Here is a 23544-nt window from a genome sequence, read left to right on the forward strand (position 1 = left end):
TTACAGCAAGCCAACAGCTAACATTAAATTAAACGGAGAAAAACTCAAAGCCATCCCACTAAAATCAGGAACACGACAAGGATGTCCACTCTCTCCATACCTCTTCAACATAGTGCTTGAAATTCTAGCAATAGCAATAAGACAACATAAGGAGATCAAGGGGATTCGTATTGGAAAGGAAGAAGTTAAGCTTTCGTTATTTGCAGATGATATGATAGTGTACATAAGCGACCCCAATAATTCTACCAAAGAACTCCTACAGCTGATAAACACCTTTAGTAATGTGGCAGGATACAAGATCAACTCCAAAAAATCAGTTGCCTTCCTATACACTAAGGATAAGGAAGCAGAGAGGGAAATCAGAGAAGCATCACCTTTCACGATAGCCACAAATAGCATAAAATATCTTGGGGTAACTCTGACCAAGGAAGTGAAAGATCTACTTGACAAGAACTATAAGTCTTTGAAGAAAGAAATTGAAGAAGACACCAGAAAATGGAAAGACCTCCCTTGCTCTTGGATTGGGAGGATCAACATAGTAAAAATGGCAATTCTACCAAAAGCAATCTATAGATTCAATGCAATCCCCATCAAAATCCCATCAAAATTCTTCACAGACCTTGAGAAGACAATAATCAACTTTATATGGAAAAACAAAAAACCCAGGATAGCCAAAGCAATCTTATACAATAAAGGATTGTCTGGAGGCATTATCATCCCTGACTTCAAACTCTATTACAGAGCTACAGTATTGAAAACAGCTTGGTATTGGCATAAAAACAGAGAAGTCGACCAATGGAATCGAATAGAAGACCCTGACATTAACCCACAAACCTATGAACACCTGATTTTCGATAAAGGAGCTAAAAGTATACAATGGAAAAAAGAGAGCATCTTCAACAAATTGTGCTGGCAAAACTGGATGTCAATCTGTAGAAGAATGAATATAGATCCATATCTATCACCATGCACAAAACTCAAGTCGAAACGGATTAAAGACCTCAATATCAGTCCGAACACACTGAACCTGATAGAAGAGAAATTGGGAAGTACTCTACAGCACATGGGCACAGGAGACCACTTCCAACGTATAACCCCAGCAGCCCAGACACTAAGGGCATCATTGAATAAATGGGACTTCCTGAGGCTGAGAAGCTTCTGTAAAGCAAAGGACACTGTCACTAAGGCAAAAAGGCAACCCACTGACTGGGAGAAGATCTTCACCAACCCTGCCACTGACAAAGGTCTGATCTCCAAAATATATAAAGAACTCAAGAAACTAGACCGCAAAAGGCTAATCAACCCAATTATAAAATGGGGCACTGGTCTGAACAGAGAATTCTCAACAGAAGAACTTCAAATGGCCAAAAGACACTTAAGGTCATGCTCAACTTCCTTAGCGATCAGGGAAATGCAAATCAAGACAACTTTAAGATACCACCTTACACCTGTCAGAATGGCTAAAATCAAAAACACCAATGATAGCCTTTGCTGGAAAGGTTGTGGAGAAAGGGGTACACTCACCCATTGCTGGTGGGAATGCAAACTTGTGCAACCACTCTGGAAAGCAGTGTTTCGGTTTCTCAGGAAATTCGGGATCAACCTATCCCTGGATTCAGCAATACCACTCCTTGGAATATACCCAAGAGAGGCCCTATCATACAACAAAAGTATATGCTCAACTATGTTCATGGCAGCATTGTTTGTAATAGCCAGAACCTGGAAACAACCTAGATGCCCTTCAACGGAAGAATGGATGAAGAAAGTATGGAATATATACATATTCGAGTATTACTCAGCAGTAAAAAACAAGGACTTCTTGAATTTTGCATACAAATGGATGGAAATAGAAAACACTATCCTGAGTGAGGTAAGCCAAACCCAAAAAGAGGAACATGGGATATACTCACTCATATTTGGTTTCTAGCCATAAAAAAGGACATTGAGCTTATAATTCATGTTCCTAGAGAAGCTAAATAAGAAGGTGAATCCAAAGACAAACACATAGGCATCCTCATGAATATTAACCTTCACCAGGCGATGAAAGGAGACAGAGACAGAGACCCACATGGGAGCACCGGACAGAAATCTCAAGGTCCAAATCAGGAGCAGAAGGAGACGGAGCACGAGCAAGGAACTCAGGACCACGAGGGGTGCACCCACACACTAAGACAATGGGGATGTTCTATTGGGATCTCACCAAGGCCAGCTGGCCTAGGTCTGAAAAAGCATGGGATAAATCCGGACTAGCTGAACATAGCGGACAATGAGGAATACTGAGAATTCAAGAACAATTGCAGTGGGTTTTTGATCCTACTGCACGTACTGGCTTTGTGGGAGCCTAGGCAGTTTGGATGCTCACCTTATGAGACCTGGATAGAGATGGGCAGTCCTTGGGCTTCCCACAGGTCAGGGAACCCTGATTGCTCTTCCAGCAGATGAGGGTGGGGGACTTGATCGGGGGAGGGGGAGGGAAATGGGAAGCGGTTGCAGGGACGAGGCAGAAATCCTTAATAAATAAATAAATTTAAATTAAAAAAAATAAAATAAAATACCTAAGAATAAGCCTGACTAAGGGGAGCAATACCCTTATAATAAATCATTAATATTCTGAAGAATGTTATTAAAGAAGGCAATAGAAGATGCTACAACCTGTCTGTTTTAAAATATATGATGTACAGATTCAACCTAGTCATCCTCAAAATTCCAAATGTTTTCTTCATAGAACTAAGTAATAATAATAATTAATAATAATCTAAAGTGTATTGGAAAGAATAAATATTCCAAATAGCCAAAGAAATCAAAGCAGAAAAAACAATACTACAGGTATCACAATGAGTCTCAATTTATACTAAAAATCTATAGCAACAAAACTTTTATGTTGCTAGAACAAAGCCAGATATGTATATCAATAAAATAGAAAAAAAAAGGATATAGAAACAAATTCATGAAGCCACAGCCATCTAATTGCTGGCAAATGTGTCAAGATACATTTTGAATTAAAGATAGCCTCTTCAACAAATGTCACCGGGAAAACAGAATATCTACATGTAGATGAATGAAAGCAGATTGCTATCTCTCACCATGTACAAAAATTAATTGAAAAAGGATGAAAGACCTAAATGTAACACCTGAAATGTCAAAACTGCTAGGGGAAAACATTTTGACATCTAGGAAGTATAAGCAACAACCGTCTGAGCAGGAATCCAATAACATAGTAAATAATAGCAAGAATTGAAAAATTAGAATTCTGTGAAATTAGAAAGCTTCTACACAGTAAAGGGAAGAACCAGGAGAATGAAGAGGAAGCTACATTACAAAAATATGTAAATTATGTATTATGTAAAATATTAATATCTAGAACAAAATTAAACACAAGAAAAAATTTTCAAGTTGATAAATAAACTAAAGAACTAAATAATCCATTCTTGAAAGAAGAAATACAAATGGCCAATAAACATCAGGGAAAGTGTTTAATATACTCAGCAATCAGGGAAATGCCAATTCAAGCTTCCTTAGAGTCCATCTTTCTACAAAGAACTAACTACAAGTAACTAAGAAATGCTGAGAGAGGGAGAAACTGTCTTTCCTAAGGAAAAGCACAATAATTGTTTATCCAATATCAAATTCTAGGCCTTAAAACACAGAGCTATTATATGAACTAAGCAGGATATATTTAGGAACATGTATTCATATATAACATGTAATGAAAAATGAGGCTATGAATTTGATACCGGTCAAGGAGAGGTACATAGGTGGGTTTTGAAGAAGGACAATAAGAGAAAAATGTAATCATATTATAATCTAAAAAATAAAATAAGTAGTAAAAATTTGGTTATACACAGTAAAATATTATGTGGCCATAAGAAGAACAAAATTAGGATATGTGGGAGAATATTGAGCAATTGATCATTACATTAAATAATACAAGCCAGAGTCTAAAAATGAAATGTGTTTTCTCTTATTTTTGAATACTAAATTTTTACAGATGCATAAACACATACAAACAAAAAAGAGATTAGCATAAGTGTGAAAAGGGGAGAAGGAAAGGTATGTTGGTCCGGACAGATATGCTCACAATATATTATAACATGGATGAAATTATTATAAATCCCAGAATGATAGATAAAATGCATATGAATAACAACAATAAATTTATTAAAAGAAAGAAATCAATCTGAAAATGCTATTATTACATGATTCCAAATGCATTTTTTTTCCTGGGAAAGACAAAAACTATGGACCTAATAAAAATGATCACTGGCTGTCCAAGTACTGGGGTGAATGTAGGGTGGGGTGATGCATTGTGGAAGAATTAAAAATGATAGATACATTTGTTGTATGATAAGGCCTCTCTTGGGTATATTCCCAAGAGTGGTATTGCTGGGTCCAGGGGTAAGTTGATCCCGAATTTCCTGAGAAACCGCCACACTGCTTTCCAAAGTGGTTTCACAAGTTTGCATTCCCACCAGCAATGGAGGAGTGTTCCCCTTTCTCCACAACCTCTCCAGCAAAGGCTATCATTGGTGTTTTTGATTTTAGCCATTCTGACAGGTGTAAGATGGTATCTTAAAGTTGTCTTGATTTGCATTTCCCTGATCTCTAAGGAAGTTGAACCAAGGACATTGAGCCTATAATTAGTGATCCTAGAGAAGCTAAATAAGGAGAACCCAAAGAAAAACATATAGGCATCCTCCTGAATATTAACCTTCAGCAGGCGATGAAAGGAGACAGAGACAGAGACCCACATTGGAGCACCGGACAGAAATCTCAAGTTCCAAATCAGGAGCAGAAGGAGAGCAAGGAACTCAGGACCGCAAGGGGTGCACCCATACACTAAGACAATGGGGATGTTCTATTGGGAACTCACCAAGACCAGCTGGCCTAGGTCTGAAAAAGCCTGGGATAAAACCGGACTAGCTGAACATAGCAGACAATGAGGACTACTGAGAACTCAAGAACAATGGCAATGGGTTTTTGATCCTACTGCAAGCACTGGCTTTGTGGGAGCCTAGGCAGTTTGGATGCTCAACTTACTAGACCTGGATGGAGGTGGGGGTTCCTTGGACTTCCCACAGGACAGGGAACCCTGATTGCTTTTTTGGGCTGAGGAGGGCGGGGGGACTTAATTGGGGGAGGGGGAGGGAAATGGGAGGCGGTGTCGGGGAAGAGACAGAAATCTTTAATAAACAAATAAATTAAAAAATAAAAAAATAAAAATAAAAAAGATGATAGATACACATATATTTTTCAAATCCTATAGACTGCATTATTCTGGATGAATGTTCATCTGAACTTTAATTAATAATGTATTAAATTAGCTTTGTAATTTTAACCAGTTAAACTAATAATGGTGTTGGAGACAAAGTAGATGGAAAATGGTTTCTGCTCAATTTTAAAAAAATGAAGAATGACTTAAAAATGCCTATTAATTCTTTTAAATGCAAAAACCCCACTTCAAATTAAAATAATAAAAATGAGAAGGTTAGTAAGTTAAATAAAGAAAAGATCAATCCGAGGTCCTCTCCATACATTTCCTAGTTATCCACAATGAATTTGATGTGCAAACAAACCTTAACTTTAAAGGGTTAGAAAGAGCTGGTTTTCTACCAGTCACAATTGGATGGTTTTCAACCAGTCCAGGCAGCCAAGTGATCCAACAACCAAATGCCTAGCTACAACCCATCAGGTGCTTTCTCTCCATCCAGGCTTATCTAACTCACCATTTTTTCTGATGACTGGAGTGCTCGGAACTTTCATCTGGTTCTTAATATGCTGAACCCATGAATTATCATTTACATCAATAAATTTTAATTTGCCTATATTTTTTCCAGTTTTTATTGGGAAGTAGGGTTTTTTGTTGTCTTACTTTTTAGAAAGAGTTTGGTAATGGAAGTCTTTAGACATGCCTTGCAACATTGTAGCTCCAGGAAGGGCCACGTGAGTCTTTTGTGTAGGGTGAACTCCCTGGCAAGAAGAGGAGCAAGAATTTTAAATCTTTTTTTTTTTCATAGAGTTTCAGTTCCTTTGGTTTCAAGTCTTTTCTGTCCCCTTCTTCCCCCACATGACTTCAAGGATGTTTCCCTTACTTCCAAGGAGGTATAGAGACCATCTAGTTCTCCCTATTATTTTCACAGTCTGGAAGTTAGAATAGTCCTAGATTAAAAACCAGCAGAGTTGGTCTAAAGATTTCCTTTCCCTTAAGTCCTTGGAGAGAGACAGGCTGACAGTCTGAGGTTGTGCTTCCTCTCTTGGTGTACGATAGGAAGACTTTGGAGGGACTGCTAAGTGGATCCCATGTTGAGGAGGCAGTTATGGTGGACCTAGAACTCTGTTCATTGACTGGAAAGGTGAGGTCACTTGAGAAATCTCTTAAAGAATGGCAGCTACAGAATCCATTATGACATAATAGTTGAGGGGCGGGGCCAGAGAACCTGCTGTGGGGATCAAAAGTGTGCCAGAAGACCAGAGGGAGGGAAGGGGAGGGGATGGGTGGGGAGGGGAGAGCCGGAAAGAACAAAAGGCTGACAAGACATTGACGGAGAGGAGAGATACTAACACCAAGGGACTAAAGAAGCAAGGACGGCAGATTGATTTATTCTCTCAGTGCCAGGAAAAACCAGAAGGCACTCAACCATCATGGCCTTGAATCCTGAGGATCTTGGTAGTGGGTTCCGGCACAGCAAGGTGTCGACATTCATCAATGAACAAATAGCCAAGCACGACAAAGGCCCTGATTTCTACCTTGAAAACCTCTCCCTATCCTGGGAAGAGGTGGAAGACAAGCTCAAAGTTATCCTGGAGGATAGCGAGGTGCCTAGCGAGGCTCGTCAAGCCTGTGCTTGGGGCACCTTGGCCTTGGGGGTGCGTTTCGCTCACAGGCAAGGCTGCCTCCAGGGGCACGGGGTGCAGTGGCTACAAGACTTGTCTAGCATGCATAAGGTGTCTCCACTATCCTTGTCGTCAGACCTAAAGCAGCTCACTCACCAACAAGAGATGGAACGGAAGGAGTTAGCTATCAAGCTTCAAATGGCCCAGGCCAAACTGGAAGAGGTGCAGAGAGAGCGAGACCTGCTGAGACTGAAGATCCTCCAGGCAGTAAGATTTGTCACCTGCTTTTGTTTTACCCCTGCCCACCCCACCCTTATGTGTGTACCCCATTCCCAGAACCGATCTCATCCCTATTCACTTCTCCCCAGGAGCTGAGGGCTCTCCCAGCTGCAGTAAAACCGGCTGTGACCCTTCCTCCTGCTTTTGTCAGAAGAACAGGGACACAATGGTCAGCTGGAAAGGAAAACTTGGCGGAGTTAATGGCTGCTGCTAAAGGAAGACAAGGCAGAGCGGAGATGACAGCTGCTACTATGACAGAGACCGTAAATGGCCCTGAAGAGGCTTCGGAGGAGACCAATGGAAGTATCATGCAGCTTCTTGGAGTCATGAAGTGGAAAAATTATCCCTTGAAGAGGCAGAGAGCAGGTGATCTGAGATCGAAGGAATCATCCATGTGCTCTCTCTCCCAGTCCCTGAATCTGAGATCCGCATCCTCCTCTGAACCCATTACTGTCCAACTCCCTGCCTCATTCACATACTCCTATGAAAGCCCCTTCCCAGCCATGCCCACCACATCCCAACTACCAACCATAGACAGACCACCTCAGATGCATCCCTATCCCATGGCCTGTGAGGTGAGCCACCTGTCTGATTTGGGAATCCACAGAGGAGATCATCAGGAACTGCAGAAAGACAAAAGAACTACAGCGTTTCGCAGGCCAGGGGACTGGGACTGCCCTTGGTGTAAAGCTGTGAATTTTTCAAGAAGGGAAAACTGCTTCCACTGTGGGAAGGGAATCTGGCTGCAAAACCCTTAGTGAACTTGGAATTTGAAATAGAACAGAAACAAATCAATGGAATATCATTTTTTGGGGGGGGATGGAGGGTACTGGGTATAGTTGTGGAAAGGGAATGGGGGGGTCAAGAGAATGGGATAAATTTGGGTGTGAGATATTGAGACAGTAGAAATGGTATGGGGAGGCAGAAGTTTTGATTATTTCTGTTGTATTCTATATCATTAGCATTCACAGCCCAGAATAGCTTCTCTCTCTCTCTCTCTCTCTCTCTCTCTCTCTCTCTCTCTCTCTCTCTCTCTCTCTCTCTCTCTGTGTGTGTGTGTGTGTGTGTGTGTGTGTGTGTTCGATATGCATATGTGTATGTCCTCCCTAGTGTCTGGTAGACCTAGATAGCCGAATATATGGAATCCCTCCCTTTCCAAACACCTAGCCCTTAAGTGATAGAGCCTGAGGGATTATTTGACCCTGTCTGATTCTCACTGCGGATCTGAAGAGAGGTAGACTCTATAGTCAGGATGGAATTGGATAAAGAGTCCGTGGATCACTGGAAGTCGGGGTCAGCATTGCAAGCAGTGCTTCTGAAGGCCACAGCCCATCCCTGGCCCTGGCTAAGGTAGGGAACAGAACCGGCTGCTTTCCAAACAGTTTTAGATGGATACTAGAGACTCCAGGAGATGACAATTACGAGGAGGCACAGTGCAGTTGATCAGCTGACTACAGAGAACTCAGTCACCTTTTATTTCTTTGCAGTTGTGTTCCTCAAGGTTCTATTTTACCTAGATCCTTTCTCTTTAAGCAAAGAAGTATGTGCCTATTCAGAGAACTAGATCATTCTCAATCATGCAATTTTTCTTTTGTATCTTGATCTTTCTTTCTTTCTTTTAAAAAAAAAAACAAGGTCTCATGTAGCCCAGATTGTCCTCAAACTTAATATGTAGCTGAGGATGACTGAGCTCCAGATTCTTCTGCCTCCACTTCCTAAGTGTTGAGATTATAGGTGTATATTACCACATCTTACTTAGAAAAGTAGTTTCAAAACAATACACCATTAAAGAAACTTAATGGATTTGGCGGGGGAGTTGAAGAAGCTTAGTGCAAGCAGTAAGTATTCCTTTATCCCATGTCTCCAGGAATGAACTGGGTAGGATGCCTATGTTCTGAGGGAATTTGATTGTCAGAAACAGACCAAGCCTCGGGTAATTGTTCCCAGTAGTGAATTTGACTGGAAGCTCCCATTCTGAGAGAGTAATACCACAAGAAATAAAATCATCAAACCAAACCCGGGATGGGTTAGCCTTGGGTTTATGCTTGACTCAACATGGCAGAAATTTGCCATTCCTCCGAGTATTCTAAAATACTGTGGAGGATGCCAGCACTACATGCAAGCAAAGATTTCCATGATTATCCAGCCTTTTAACAGGGTAAAATTTCCTAGTCTTTGGCGTGCACTACTAGAGACAGATCTAAACAGGAAAGCCATGGCCACTTCTCCAAGGTGAGTCAGCAACTAATAGCACATAAAGGGTTTGCCAGTCTACGTGGGCCAAAGCACAGTGCTATCTGGTGGGATTCTCCCTTCCTGCTTAGTAGCCTGCTAAATGGAGGAGAATGAGGATTTAAAAGTACCTTGGTGCATTTAAAAATGTAAAGTACAACAGAACCTTATCTCTGTGGGGAGCAACTCTGAAGGAAGGTGAAATTTGGCTGCGTAATGGATAAGTAGGAGGTTGGCCTTCTCCTTCCCTTCATGTGGCTATAAGATACGTCGAAATTAACTATGTGTATATTTTAATCCACAGGTGAAAGGAGGAAAGAGTGCACCTGGACCAGACTAAGTCCTTGGCTGTTCTCTAGGTACTACAGACTTAGAGAATGAGAAGCCGTTGTAGCCATGAAACACCCAGAACAGATATGTGACTTTAGGTTATCTGTTATCGGTGACCCCACAGTCATTATCCGGATTAGGGGCCAGATCCCTAGCCTGCAATTTTCCGAATACTATTTGGGCTTGTTTATCCTCCTCTATTGCAGGGTTTACTAATCTCAGTGTACTGGACACTTGGATTTGGTTAATTCTTTGTTGTGAGTTAACGTTCCTTGTGCATTTTAGGGTGTTTGGCAGATCCCCTAGTCTCTCTTTGTCTGAGTGGCCCACTCAGTACTCCTTCAGTTGTGACAACCAGAACTGCCTCTTGGATATAATCACATGTCCACTAGAGGGCAAAATCCACCTGATTTAGGAACCTATCAGGCAATGAAGTACTTAACAGAATGAACCGGTGAAAAATCCAAAGACAGGATCATAGAGGCGGGGCAGCTGAGCAGTGGCCATTAAGCCTAGCATTTACTTTAAATATTCAAGCACACTTGGGGTGGTTGCAGAGTAGAAACAAAACTGCCAGGTTAAGGAGTGAGGAGCACTTCTGCAAGGACTGGAGGCTATGAAGGGAAGAAGTGAATCTAGGTTTAGACACTGAACAGGGGAAAGCATGAGTCATGAGGAGGATGTAGCAGAAGCAAGCTTGAAATCCAAGACATAAGTTTGAGATCTAAGAAAGAATAAAATCTCATAAAGTACTGTGGCATGATTATTGGATTATTAAAATTTAAAATTCATATGATAAGACCACTTGTTTGTTTTCTACATAAAATCCCTTCAAAGTGCTGCTTAGGTACGTCTATGTATGGTGGCAGACTTACATTTTTAAAAAGGCTTGAAAGTCATTTTGCAAAGGGAAAATGAGCTTTGGGTTAGGGGATAAGATACAATGTGGAACAGGATGCTGCAGGATTGAGGAAGGCCAAGGAGATAGTGCTTTTTATATATGTCTGTTTTGTAAAAGTAGTGGAATTATTTCACCCCCGCCTCCCCCCAAAAAAGAAAAACATGGATTTATTGACACAGGTAGACTGGAAAGGTTGTTTCTTCCTTGGGGACAGGGGGACAAAGGGAATGACTGTGTGAGTAGACAATAGGAAACCAGGGGGACTCTTGTGTTAGACTTATGTGTTAGAATAAGCAAGGTCACATAACGGGGGTTTCTGAAGGGTACTCTATTTCAGAGGATGTAGAAGATGGGGTGAGATGGAAGAATGGATTGTTAAGATATGGCTGACTGATCTGAGACAGGGCCCAGCTGAAAGGGAGCTCTGCTTCAAGGTAGCAGCAAGACACTCAAACAGGGCTTGAGGATAGAAGTTAGGAAGCACATTATAAGGACACCAGATACAAGTCTCAATAGTGTTATAACTTATCCTCATTTTTTTCTAGTAAAAAAAAAATTCCACCTCTTTGGATATGGGTTTTATGTTTGGAAGGATTGGGAAAAAATAAAAAAAAAATCTTATTTGAAATCACATATTGTCTACTTTATTTTTCAATATAAAGTCTAAAGCATGGAGGCGCATGTCTGAGAGCTTGGGAAACTGAAGTGAGGTGGTCCACACAGTTCTGAGGATAGTCTCTGCTAAATAGTGAGTTCAAGTCCATCCTGGGCTATACAGAAAGACCTCGTCTCAACAAAATACATTAAAAATACTAACAAAAATGACAAGCAAAATTAATTCTGAGTCTGTCATTTGAGTACATTCTATAAACACCCCAGAGATGGTGAGACTTGAACTTTGGGCCTAGATCAAGGAAACAGTGATAAAGACAGATAAAAATGAAAAAGTCTTAAAGACAATATTGCTGGGCCAAAGAGATGGCTCAGAGGGTAAAGACACTTGGTTATCAATCCTGAAAATCCTAGTTCCATCCCTGGAATCCATATGGTGGAAAGATGAAACCAATTCCTCTAAATTGTCCTCTAAACTCCAGATGTTCACATATTTTCATGCACACAAATCACAAAATAAATTAAATGCAAAGTATTTTGAAAATACATTGCTGAAAGTGAGGGAAAGGGAGGATATCTCATGGGGCCTACATAATGCCTTTGTCTAGAATAGTTCACTTTCCATCTGTCTAAGCTCTAATGGCATTCTCAGGACTTTCCTTTGGAAATAACAGTTTTCACAGAGAATGATTATAGAAATCTCTTTTGTTGACCACCAACTTTTTTAACAGTCATCTACACACTAAGAAGTCAAACCTACTTAGAGGTATCTCTAAAGAATGGAAAAGAAAACCTTAAAGCATATACCATTTAAAAACAACAGTACTTTTCTATTTTCATTTTGCATCATGTGGGATAAATATCAAAAGTTAGACTAGTCAGATGGTTACGGTAGAGCGTGCCTTTAATCCCAACACTCACTCAAGATGCAGTGGCAGGCAGATCTCTATGAGTTCAAGACCACCATGAGCTATAAAGCTAGTTCCAGGACAGTTAAAGCTGTTACAAAGAGAAACCCTGTCTTAAAAAAGCCCCCAAAAGTTCAACAAGGTGTACACACAGAAGCATTATTCACTACACAGAGGTATCCCTTAATGTCTCTAAATACAAACAAGTTTTCTTTTTTGGGGGGTTGTTTGGTAATTTGTTTTTGTTTTTTATTATAATTATTTTATTACTTGAAAAAAAATCCAAATTTCCATTTCCTCCCCTCCTCCCACTCCCTTCACACTCCATCTCACCCCTCCCCGCCAATCCTAAGAGAGGCCAAGGCACCCTTTCCTGTGGAAAGTCAAAGGCCCTCCCTACTACATCTAGGCTGAGCAAGGTATCCATCCAAAGAGAATAGGATTTCAAAAAGCCAGTACCTTCCTTCTACCCCAGCCCCCATGCTCCTAATTTTGTCAGGCAAACTTGTCTGTTTCCATTTCCAAAGAGCATCTATATATGTTTTTCTTTGGGTTCACCTTATTACTTAGCTTGTCTAGGATCATGAACTATAGGCTCAATGTCCTTTGTTTATAGCTAGTATCCACTTATGAATGAGTACATGCCATAGTCACCCCGATATCAAACCCACAAAAAGATTCAACCAAGAAAGAGAATTACAGACCAATCTCACTCATGAACATGGATGCAAAAATACTCAATAAAATACTGGCAAACCAAATCCAAGAAAACCTCAAAAAATCATCCATCATAATCAAGTAGGTGTCATCCCAAAGATGCAGGACTGGTTCAACATACGAAAATATGTCAATATAATCCATCATATAAATAAACTGAAAGAAAAAATCATATGATCATTTCATTAGATGCTGAAAAAACATTTGACAAAATTCAACACCAATTCATGATAAAGGTCTTGGAGAGATTAGGGATACAAGGATCATATCTAAATATAATAAAAGCAATACACAGCAAGCCAACAGCTAGCATTAAATTAAATGGAGAGAAATTCAAAGCAATTCCACTAAAATCAGGAGCAAGAAGACAAGGTTGTTCACTCTCTCCATATCTCTTCAACATAGTTCTTGAAGTTTTAACAATAGCAATAAGACAACATAAGGAGATCAAGGGGATTCAAATTGGAAAGGAAGAAGTCAAACTTTTGTTATTTGCAGATGATACAATAGTGTACCTAAGTGACCCCAAAGACTCTTCCAGAGAACTCCTACAGCTGATAAATACCTTCAGTGATGTGGCAGGATACAGTATCAACTCAAAAAAAAAAAAATCAGTAGCCCTCCTATACACAAATGATAAAGAAGCTGAGAGGGGAAATCAGAGAATCATCACCTTTCACAATAGCCATAAATAACATAAAGTATCTTGGGGTCACACTAATCAAGAAAGTGAAAGACTTATTTGACAAGAACTTTAAGTCTTTGAAAAAAGAAATTGAAGAAGATACCAGAAAATGGAAAGATCTCCCATGCTCTTGGATAGGAAGGATCAACATAGTAAAGATACAATCCTACCAAAAGCAATCTATAGATTCATTGCAATCCCCATCAAAATCTGAACACAATTCTTTACAGACCTTGAAAGAACAATAATCAACTTTATATGGAAAAACAGAAAACCCAGGACAGTCAAAACAATCCTATAGAACAAACCAGGTTTTTATATGGCCTTTTTATTCTGCTGTTTTTAAAAAGGAACTGATTTAACCATCATTGTTCTTTTCATATTCTCCATACAACAATTTTCTTCATGCTATTTGCATTGGCAAAATCAGGAGGGGCCTGGGAGAATACCCGAGAGGGAAGGGACTACAGGGGGAGGATCGACAAAAAATATACATGAAAATTTATAGTGACCCTTACTACTTTGTATGGTAAGTGTTTCCTCAAGAATTTTTTAAAATATATTCTCTCCTACATTATATTCTAACCACAATTTCTCCTTCCTCCCAGGTCTCCCCACAACCACATCTCTTCTCCCCCAGATCTACTTCTCCTCCATTTTCCTTCAGAAAAGAACAGGCTTCCCAGAGATATCCTACTGAGCAAAGAATAACAAGCTACAATAAAACTAGACACAACACCTCATATCAATGCTGGGCAAGGCAACCCATAATTAAGGAAAGGGTCCCTAGAACAAATGAAAGAGTCAAAGATACCCCCTACTCCCACTGCTAGGAGTCCCAAGCAACACTACCATAACATACAGAGGTCCTAGCTCAGACCCATACTGGCTCTGTAATTGTCACTTCAGTCTCTATGAGTCCCTATGAGCCCTGCTTAGTTGATTCTGTGTGTCATATTGTATGGCAAGTTTTATTATAAATATTTGAAGTGGCTGGCAATGTAGCTCAGTTAGTAGAATACAGGAGACCCTAGGTTTGAGCCTCGGTACTTCAGAAACTGAATGTTATATCTCACACATCCCCAAACACTAGGAAGTTCATGAGAGGAGGATCAAAAGTTCACAAGGTCATTCTTAACTACAGCACGAAATAGAAGCCAGTCTGGTATACAGAAAAAAAAAACAAGCAAACAATTGAAGGATAAGAAGAAAATATGATTTATGTGAGTAACATAAATACCTCCAAACTTTAGTGATTTGAGAGTTTCAGCTAATCATCAAATGACATTGCTAGAAAGTCCACTTTGTGTGTATATACTGTGTGAAGATGCTGGGGAATAAGCTTCAGATTCAATTAAAAAAGACGATATTTCCTCTCTGAGAGTAAGAATGCAAACACAAAGCATGAACAAAGTCCTTTCCTTAAGGGGAATCAAGGGAAGGGTAACAAGAGGAGATTGTGGCAATGGCTCTTAAAACACAAATATTCATTTAATATCTCCTTATACAAGTAAGTATATTGCCTTACATGGGAAGACTGATTTGGCCTTAAAATGAGCATGCATAGCTCATATCGGCCTAATTTTTTAATGCATTCAGCACCTCAGGGTGGAAATGTATATCACCTTCTGACTTTTTGTTGTTTTATAGTAATAGATCTAGACCATATCCGTCAAATAGCAACCAATGTATCTTGCCAAGGGGAACCATTTTGCACTGTATGTGTTAGAATATATGCTCTGATTACTGAGGTGAGCAACTTTGTTTTTCTTTAATAAGGGTTGGGTCATGAAAGGGAATTTACCTCCTTTAAATATATGTTTTCTCCATGAAGCTGTCATCTGTTATAAAAATGCTCTATTGTCTAATTACAAGTCAAGCCATACATTATTTATTTTGTTTAGCTTCTTTTCTAAGAACTGGTCAGTTTCTTAAAATAACAAGCTCCAACTCTCTATATAAATCTTATATTAAATAAAAGTTAATTATTGTGTGCTTTATATTTAGAATAAAGACTTGAGAAGCCTATGTTCTAGTCTAACTTACCTTCTATTTTCCCCTGTACATGGCCATGTTTCACTTTCTCCTTGCCCTTGAGCACTGTTCCACCTACCTGTGAAAACTGTGACTATCTTTATCTGTTTTAACGATCATGAATCATCTCAGACACTATAACTCTGTAAGTCAATTACTACCTTTTCATGTTCTCTAGTAGTCTACTTGATATAGCAATCAGTCATTGGATGTTTATCATACAGAATGAACGAATAGCTGAAAAGAGATGATACATTGCAAAGAGAAACAGAAATTTCAACAAATTACATTGGAAAAGGATACTTATAAGTCATATATCAACCTGGAGAGATGACTCAGCAGTTGAAAATGCTTGTTGCCTAATTTTCTGAGAAATCGTCACACTGACATCCAAAGGGGTTGTACCAGCTTGCATTCCTCAAGACCCAATAATACCACTTTTACGTATATATCCAAAGGATGCTCAGTAGTGCCACAAGGACATGTGCTCAACTATGTTCATTTCAGCTTTCTTTGTCATAGCCAGAACCTGGAAACAACCTAAACGCCCCTCGATTGAAGAATGGATAAAAAAATGTGGTACATTTACACAATGGAGTACTACACAGCAGAAAAAAATAACAACAGCTTGAATTTTGCTGGAAAATGAATTGAACTAGAAAACATTGTTTTGAGTGAGGTAACCCAGACAGAGAAAGAAAATTATTACATGTACTCACTAATAGGTGGTTTTTAAACATAAAGCAAAGAAAACCAGTCTATAAACCACAATCCCAGAGAACTTAGATAACACTGCGGACACTAAGAGAGACTTACATAAATCTAATCTACATGGGAAGTAGAAAGTAAAAAAAAGACAAGATCTTCTGAGTAAAATGGAAGCATAGGGACCTTGGGGGAAAATTGAAGAGGGGAGGGGAGTGGTAGGGAGGGGAGCAGAGAAAATTGTAGAGCTCAATAAATATTAAGAAAAAAAAAGAAAATGCTTGTTGCTCTTCCTGAAGTTTGGCTTTCAGAACCCATGTCTGGGATTTCACAATGACCTATAATTCCAGCTTCAAGGGATCTCACACCCTCTTTTGACTGCTGTGAACAATCCCACACATGTTTGCACATGCACTCTCATGGATACACACACAGGCACATACAAACTCACAAGTAAATAAAAATTCAAGATAAGTAATAAGTAAGAAAAATAATAATGTGGTGTGTGTGTGTGTGTGTGTGTGTGTGTGTGTGTGTGTGTGTGTGTGTGTGGTTTTTCAAGATAGGGTTTCTCTGTAGCTTTGGAGTCTGTCCTGGAACTAACTCTTGTAGACCAGGCTGACTTCAAACCCACAGAGTTCCACCTGCTTCTGCCTCCTGAGTGCTGGGATTAAATGCATGTGCTACCACCACACAGCTCATGTAATATTTTTAATAAATTAAAATAAGTAATAAATAATAAGCAACACACACACACGAGGTGGAAGGAAAGAAGAGGTCAAAAAGAGGAGAAACTTGCAGAGAATGCATTTTGAAAAGAGTTTTAGTTCCAAATCAAACCAAGGAATGATGAGAGAAGTTTCATGTAGCTACAGAATGTAACACACATTGGGAGTGATGGTAAAGTTAAAAATTAAGAAAACAAAAACACAACAAAAACCAAACCACTTTGTGTTGTTAGTAGTTAGACATCTCCCCTTGATGTTTTAGGCAACACAGGAAATACTTACTTATTCAAACTTATTCAGAATTATTAAATGTTTTTAGTTGCTGGACTAGGCTTCCAGAGACTTACTTCCTTGTTAAATCAATTAAGAATCTGTCTTCTAGCCGGGCGGTGGTGGCGCACGCCTTTAATCCCAGCACTCGGGAGGCAGAGGCAGGCGGATCTCTGTGAGTTCGAGGCCAGCCTGGTCTACAAGAGCTAGTTCCAGGACAGGAACCAAAAGCTACGGAGAAACCCTGTCTCGAAAAATAAAAAAAAAAAAAAAAGAATCTGTCTTCTAAATTATCCTTGCTTGATTACAATTTGTATGGCTGTACCAATTCTTTTAATCTGTTAGAAATTAGATCTTTGTCATTTTATTTTGCTTGCTGTCATACCTTTTACATAGAAGACTCTCTAAACATAGTTGTTTCAAAACCACCTTACAAATCATGATCCCAGAGAACCTAGACAACAATGAGGACCCTAAGAGAGACTTACATGGATCTAATCTACATGGGTAGTAGAAAAAGACAAGATCTCCTGAGTAAATTGGGAGAATGGGGACCTTGGGAGAGGGTTGAGGGGAGGGATGAGGCAAGAACGGGAGCAGAGAAAAATGTAGAGCTCAATAAAAATCAATAAAAATAGTTGTTATGAAATTGATGCCTAACAGCTAAAATAGTCTTGACTGAAAACATACCTTTTATTAATAATAAACGCCTGCAGTTAGGAATGTGTGAGTTATCATTTCTGTTTCATTATGAAACAGTTCAACTATGAGATGAACAAAGAAAATGGTCTCACGCAATGAGTTCTTAGACAAACCTAAACTATACACTTGTGACCCATGACTATATTCATTCTACCATCAAACAATATGCTGATGAATATGTTTCTGGAATTGCTTGTGAATCTTATATGTCGGATATTTGGGGGTTATAGTAAATGGTCAAAAATAAAGAAGCAGCCAGGCATAGTGTTACATGCCTTTAATCCCAGCACTTCAGAAGCAGAGGCAGGTGGATCTCTGTTAGTTTGAGGACAGCCTGGTCTACAGAGTGAGTTCCAAGCCAGCCAGCACTACAAAGTGAGTCCTTACTGAGAGAGAGAAAGAGAGAAAGATACAGAGACAGAGTAGTCATTTCAGGACACACATCCTACAAATATCATCAACCTCTCTTTTTGGTGAAAAGCAATTTTAAAACACTTCTTAAAAAATATATGAAGTGTGGAAACTGAAAAATGACAATAGTGTTTCTTACTTTATAAAGCAAGAACCGATTGTGGTTTTGAAAAATCCTTTTTGGAATTGATCCTTACTTTCCATGAACTTATTATCTCTATTCTACTGCCCTCTGTTGTTCATCTTTATTCGGCAAGCTTCTGCGTTCATCACCAGACCACACTGTGAACCAAGGGAACCGCAAACAGGACCACAGAACTTATGCGGGCACAAATTAACATAAGTAATTGCACCTTATTCATTATGATACAGAAAGATAGGTTCCTACAGAGAATGGGTAATACAAGAGAAGACAGTAGCACAAACTGATTTGTATTGAGCTCTGGAATTTGTAACATCTGCCCAAGTTTCAGTTGCCCAAGTCACTGGGAAAGTCTCTTTAATCTATATAACTACCTGATTGTTTTTGGGTTATATGCCTCAAATTGGAGTAGCTGGATCATACAAAATGTATATTTTTAGGTAAGGACTTCCACACTGATTTCCACAGTGTCTGAAATAATTTATATGAATACTAGCAATAACTAAGGATTCCCTTCCTGGCTCTGGCTTTCTTTTCATCAACATTTGTTATTTTCTTGATGACAGTCACCTAGGCTAGGGTGAGGAGGAACTTCAACATAGTTTTGACTTACATTTCACTGATGGCTAAGGTGGAAACACCTTTTTTAATTTCAAATATTTTTTGCCATTACCACCTACTTATAAGATAATTTGAATTTTTAACTTAATTTTTGCAATTCTTTATGAATTTTCCATATCAATCATCTGTCAGGGAAGTGTTTGACAAAGGTTTTCTATCATTCTATAGGCTTTCTATCTAGTCAGTTAAATGTATCTCTCAGGAAACAAACACTTTTTTATTTCATGAAGCCCCAGTTGTCAACAGTTGCTTTTACTTCTTGAGCTGTTAGGCTCCTATTCAGAACATCCTTGTCTATTCCCAGATCTGTAAGATTTTTATTAGCTTCAAAGATGTAGATTTTACATTACAGTGTTTGATTCATTTTGACCTGATTTTTACACAGGGTAGAGACAAGACTCTAATATTTCTATACATATAGGTATCTAGTTTTCCAAGTACCTATTGTTAAAGAGGATTTTCCCTCAGTGTATTCTGTACCTTTGTCAAGATTCAGATGGTTGTATCTGCTTGGCCTTATTTCTGGGTATTCTATTTTATTTGCTTTATCTATGGTTTATTTTGTGCCAGTACCATGCTGGGTTTGTGTCTATGAGTCTGTGTGTAGTTTGAAGTCAGATGTTGCGATGCTTACAGCATTGCTCTTTTTCCTTAGGGGTCGTCTTCTGTTTTGGGTCTTCTGTGTTTCCCTATGAGTTATGAATTATTTTAAACATTCCTGTGAGAAATGTTACTGATATTTTGATGTAAACTATATTGAATTTGTAATTTAGTAATGTGATTATTTTTATAGTACTTATTCTGCTGATCCAATAACATCTTTCTGTCTTTTAGTATTTTCAACAACTTCTTTATTTGGGGCTGTATAGTCTTTATTACAGAGGTTTTTGCCCAAACTCTACAGGCACTGCATCTGGTATTCTGTTTCCTGAGACTGCCAGTCTCCCTCTCACCTTACACCTACTCCTCTGTCATGCACATGCTCAGGACTCCAGGCTGTGCCCTTTATGCACTGTATTTTCTTTTCATGGCACCATTCTGTGTGTTCACTACCACAACCTCAGTACCTTTTCACTATCTTCTGCCTCAAAGGATGGCTACACTCTAGCTGTTCCAGGTTTATGCCCCAGAGATCCCAGTAATCAGTGTGTGTCAGCAGCCTTCTGTCTAGCTTCCCTGAAAATAAGAAGCCTGTTTCCAAAGAACAAAAAAGCAAGCACACGAACAAACAAAAAAAACAAAAGAAGCTGGTGTCCATTACACAAGCTTTCTATTTGTTGTTTGTTGACTATAACACTCTCCCCAAGAATCTCAAGAGACTGACTCCTTCCATTCCGTCAGATCTCAACATAAGCATCACTTTCTCTGGGAAGTTGCCCTGGACTCCTAAATAAAACAGTCTCCACGGTGCTTCTGTAGCATGACCTTTAATCGACTCTCCACCCACATTACCCATCGGATTTGGGGGGGGAGTATTTTTTTTTGTAATTTGTATGTTTCCTACAATCTATAATATAAGCTCCATGAGAAGAGGCACTTACATCCATATTGTGAAATATAAATACTCAATATCTAACGTAAGTGTTCAAAATGTCTGCTGAATAAATAAACAAGCCTTTGTTTTTCTGCCTGAGGAAATCTAGACACAGTCATTAGTATCTGCCAGTCCCTGGGCTAATATTGAAATCATAATCTACACTTCATAGTTTTGAAGCTGTGAGTCTACTGCTTTAACCTGAAACTGCTTATGGCCACAAAAATTATAATTGCTCCAGGAAAAGAACTCAAGCAACTTGGCTACAAAGACTCAGCTACAGAATCAAGGTAATAATACTAGTAACAATAAATAAAAGAGCACCACTGTGTTTTAACTATATATGAATCCTAAATGGACCGTACCTTTCTCAGGAACTGGCTACTTTTTCCTTAGTTTTAATGGATACACTTGTGGAAATTGCTCTCCATGCCTGAGACTAGACTTATCATGACATTTTCAGTATTCTTTATTTTTGGGAAGGAAGTTTTAGATGAAACACAGTTCTATAGCATTAGAAATTTTCTTGCAAAATACCATTATAAATCTATGGTTAGCAGTAAGAGCTCCTATATTGACCATAGTACCTTTCTTAGAGATTCGAAAAGCTTCAGAAGAAAAAAACAGAGGTTGATTCCTGAATGCAGGCACTGAGGCAGCATTTGATTTTCTTACTGTCTTCATATTTCATATATATTCTGGAGAACATGAGAGACTTTTTCCTAATCTATTATATTCCCATAAGAATGCTCACTTTTTTGTTTTTGTTTTGTTTTGTTTTGTTTTGTTTTGAGACAGGATTTCTCTGTAGGTTTAGGGACTGTTCTGGAGCAAGCTAGCTCTTTTAGCCCAGGCTGGCCTTGAACTCACAGTGATCTGCCTACCTCTGCCTCCTGCATGCTGGATTTAAGGCATGCATCACCATTGCCCATGGCAGAATGTTCATTCTTCTGCTCCACTTTAATTTATATGAAATAGTCTCTAGCTCTGCTCTAAGGAGTTATAGCATCACTGCTTAGGCTACTGTAGGTGTTAGAACCCACTCAGAGTTTGCAAAATGAAGTTACTTGTGAACAATTAATATGTATTATTTGGGGGAGTGTAGACCTCTCAAGAACTTAAAAATTCGTAAATTTTTGTCAACAACTCAGATTCAATGATCTCTCCTTTTAGAACTCAGAAAACTTGAAAATGTTGACCTATCCAACATTAAAAGGTTAAGAAAATAAGAGATGCCGAGACAAAAAGGTAAGGGAGAGTGACAAAATTTCCCAGGGTGACTACCATTCCTGATATCTAGACTTAGGGTAAAGAACGCTTTCAAACAGAAGTGGAAGATGGAGTATGCCAAATCCACTTACTGGTCAAGGAAGGAATCACAGGACTTAAAGCGGACTCGGTCATTGTGGCTACTATTGCTGAGCTCACTGGAGACTTTGGGGAGAGCAGTTTTGATAAGTGGTGAAACTTTAAAAAAATTATGGCTACACACATCTCACATTCTTAAATGTTTTTGGGGGGTATATTTAATATATGAAAAATTCCACACGTTTAACTATGCGGTCAGTTGTTTTGGACATCTGATACCATTACCAGAAAACTCTTTAAAGTAGTTTTGTTCGTCAAATGGCCATAAAATTGGGAGCTGTGGTAGGCAATGGAGATGCAAGAATTTTTTTAATAGTACGAATATTGATTAGTGTGTTTATAGAAAGAATGTGTGTGTGTGTATGTGTGTACAATTCCATGATACAGGAAAATATAAGAAAACCAATCAGATGATATATTTGAGTAGGCAAGCAGGGAGAAATCGAAAGGACAAAAGAGCCTTAGTAAACTATGTTAACAGGCTATGAGGAGATTAAGTAGATACAGAGGCTATAAGGAGATTAAGTAGATACAGATGACAATAGGAAGGTAGATAGAGTTGAAGTTCTTTCCTAACTGCTTCGTTTTCTTCAGTGAAATAGGAAACAATGAGGAGGATGGGATACAAGTATGAGGCACGGAGGAAAATGTAAACTAGTCACATAAGCAGATAAAAGACTGAACTAAGAATACATAGTAAGACCACTGAAAAGGATTAATGATTCATTTGAAGACCATGATAATTCACTTAAAACCAAGAAATGTTATCATATTTCCCTTCAGTCAAGATAAGCAGTAAGAAAAGAGGCACAGTATAGCTGACTGTGTGGGTGTAAACAGGGCTGTAATTTTTTTTTTTTTACGAACAAATAGGATGAGGGAGAAGGGTAAAGAGAATCAAGATGATATAACTGGAAGTGATTATAGCAATTGATCACTATATTTTAAATATTCTGTGTAAGAAAAGAGAAAGAGAGTGCAAACTTGTGAGCTAGTTCTTTCAGTATCTGGGTGGCATCAATAGATTATTGGAAATGGGATAGAGAAAAGTAGGGCATGGTAGCAATAGAATAGGGTGTATGAAAGGAGACAACAAAGGAGTTTGTTACAACCTTCAATGCTTTACATTTCAGGTGGGCTGCCACACTTATTACATTGCTTTCTTGTTCCTAAGATTTTTCATTTTCAGTGCACACAATGGGTTAAAAGCTTAATTCTTACAAAAATGAGTATAGGACAAAAAGTCTCTAAGATTGTGTTATGACACAAGGCATGAAACTAAAAAGGTATCTACACACACCAGTATTAATCAACTTACTAATGGCTACTTTTAATCAGTTCTCATTCATAGTTACAAAATACAATCCATTAACTTAACTTATCTAAAACAAAAGTCCTGCTAACTCACTAAAAAATAAACATGTGCTTCTGTTCAATAAACAAACTGAAGAGAGTTGAATTTCATTAGTATTGTACAATAACTTGGTTACAATTCTGAATTATACAGCTAATGTATAATAGTCTGGTAATATTT

The 23544-nt window shown here is 38.7% G+C and overlaps 2 protein-coding genes across 2 annotated transcripts in view; one reads left to right on the forward strand and one right to left on the reverse strand.

Annotated features, from left to right (window-relative positions):
* Il1rapl2 (interleukin 1 receptor accessory protein like 2) overlaps positions 1-23544 on the reverse strand; it is a 597452-nt gene that overhangs the window by 568131 nt on the left and 5777 nt on the right. The window lies entirely within an intron of this gene.
* On the forward strand, positions 6640-7868 carry LOC121436657 (testis-expressed protein 13A-like). The gene is made up of 2 exons (XM_041636666.1): positions 6640-7098; positions 7200-7868. Exons 1-2 carry the CDS (start codon positions 6640-6642, stop codon positions 7866-7868), a joined length of 1128 nt encoding a protein of 375 aa, XP_041492600.1.

This window comes from Microtus oregoni, unplaced genomic scaffold (assembly GCF_018167655.1).
Source record: "Microtus oregoni isolate MIOR12 unplaced genomic scaffold, Mior012 000050F_001, whole genome shotgun sequence".
Lineage (NCBI taxonomy): Eukaryota > Metazoa > Chordata > Mammalia > Rodentia > Cricetidae > Microtus > Microtus oregoni.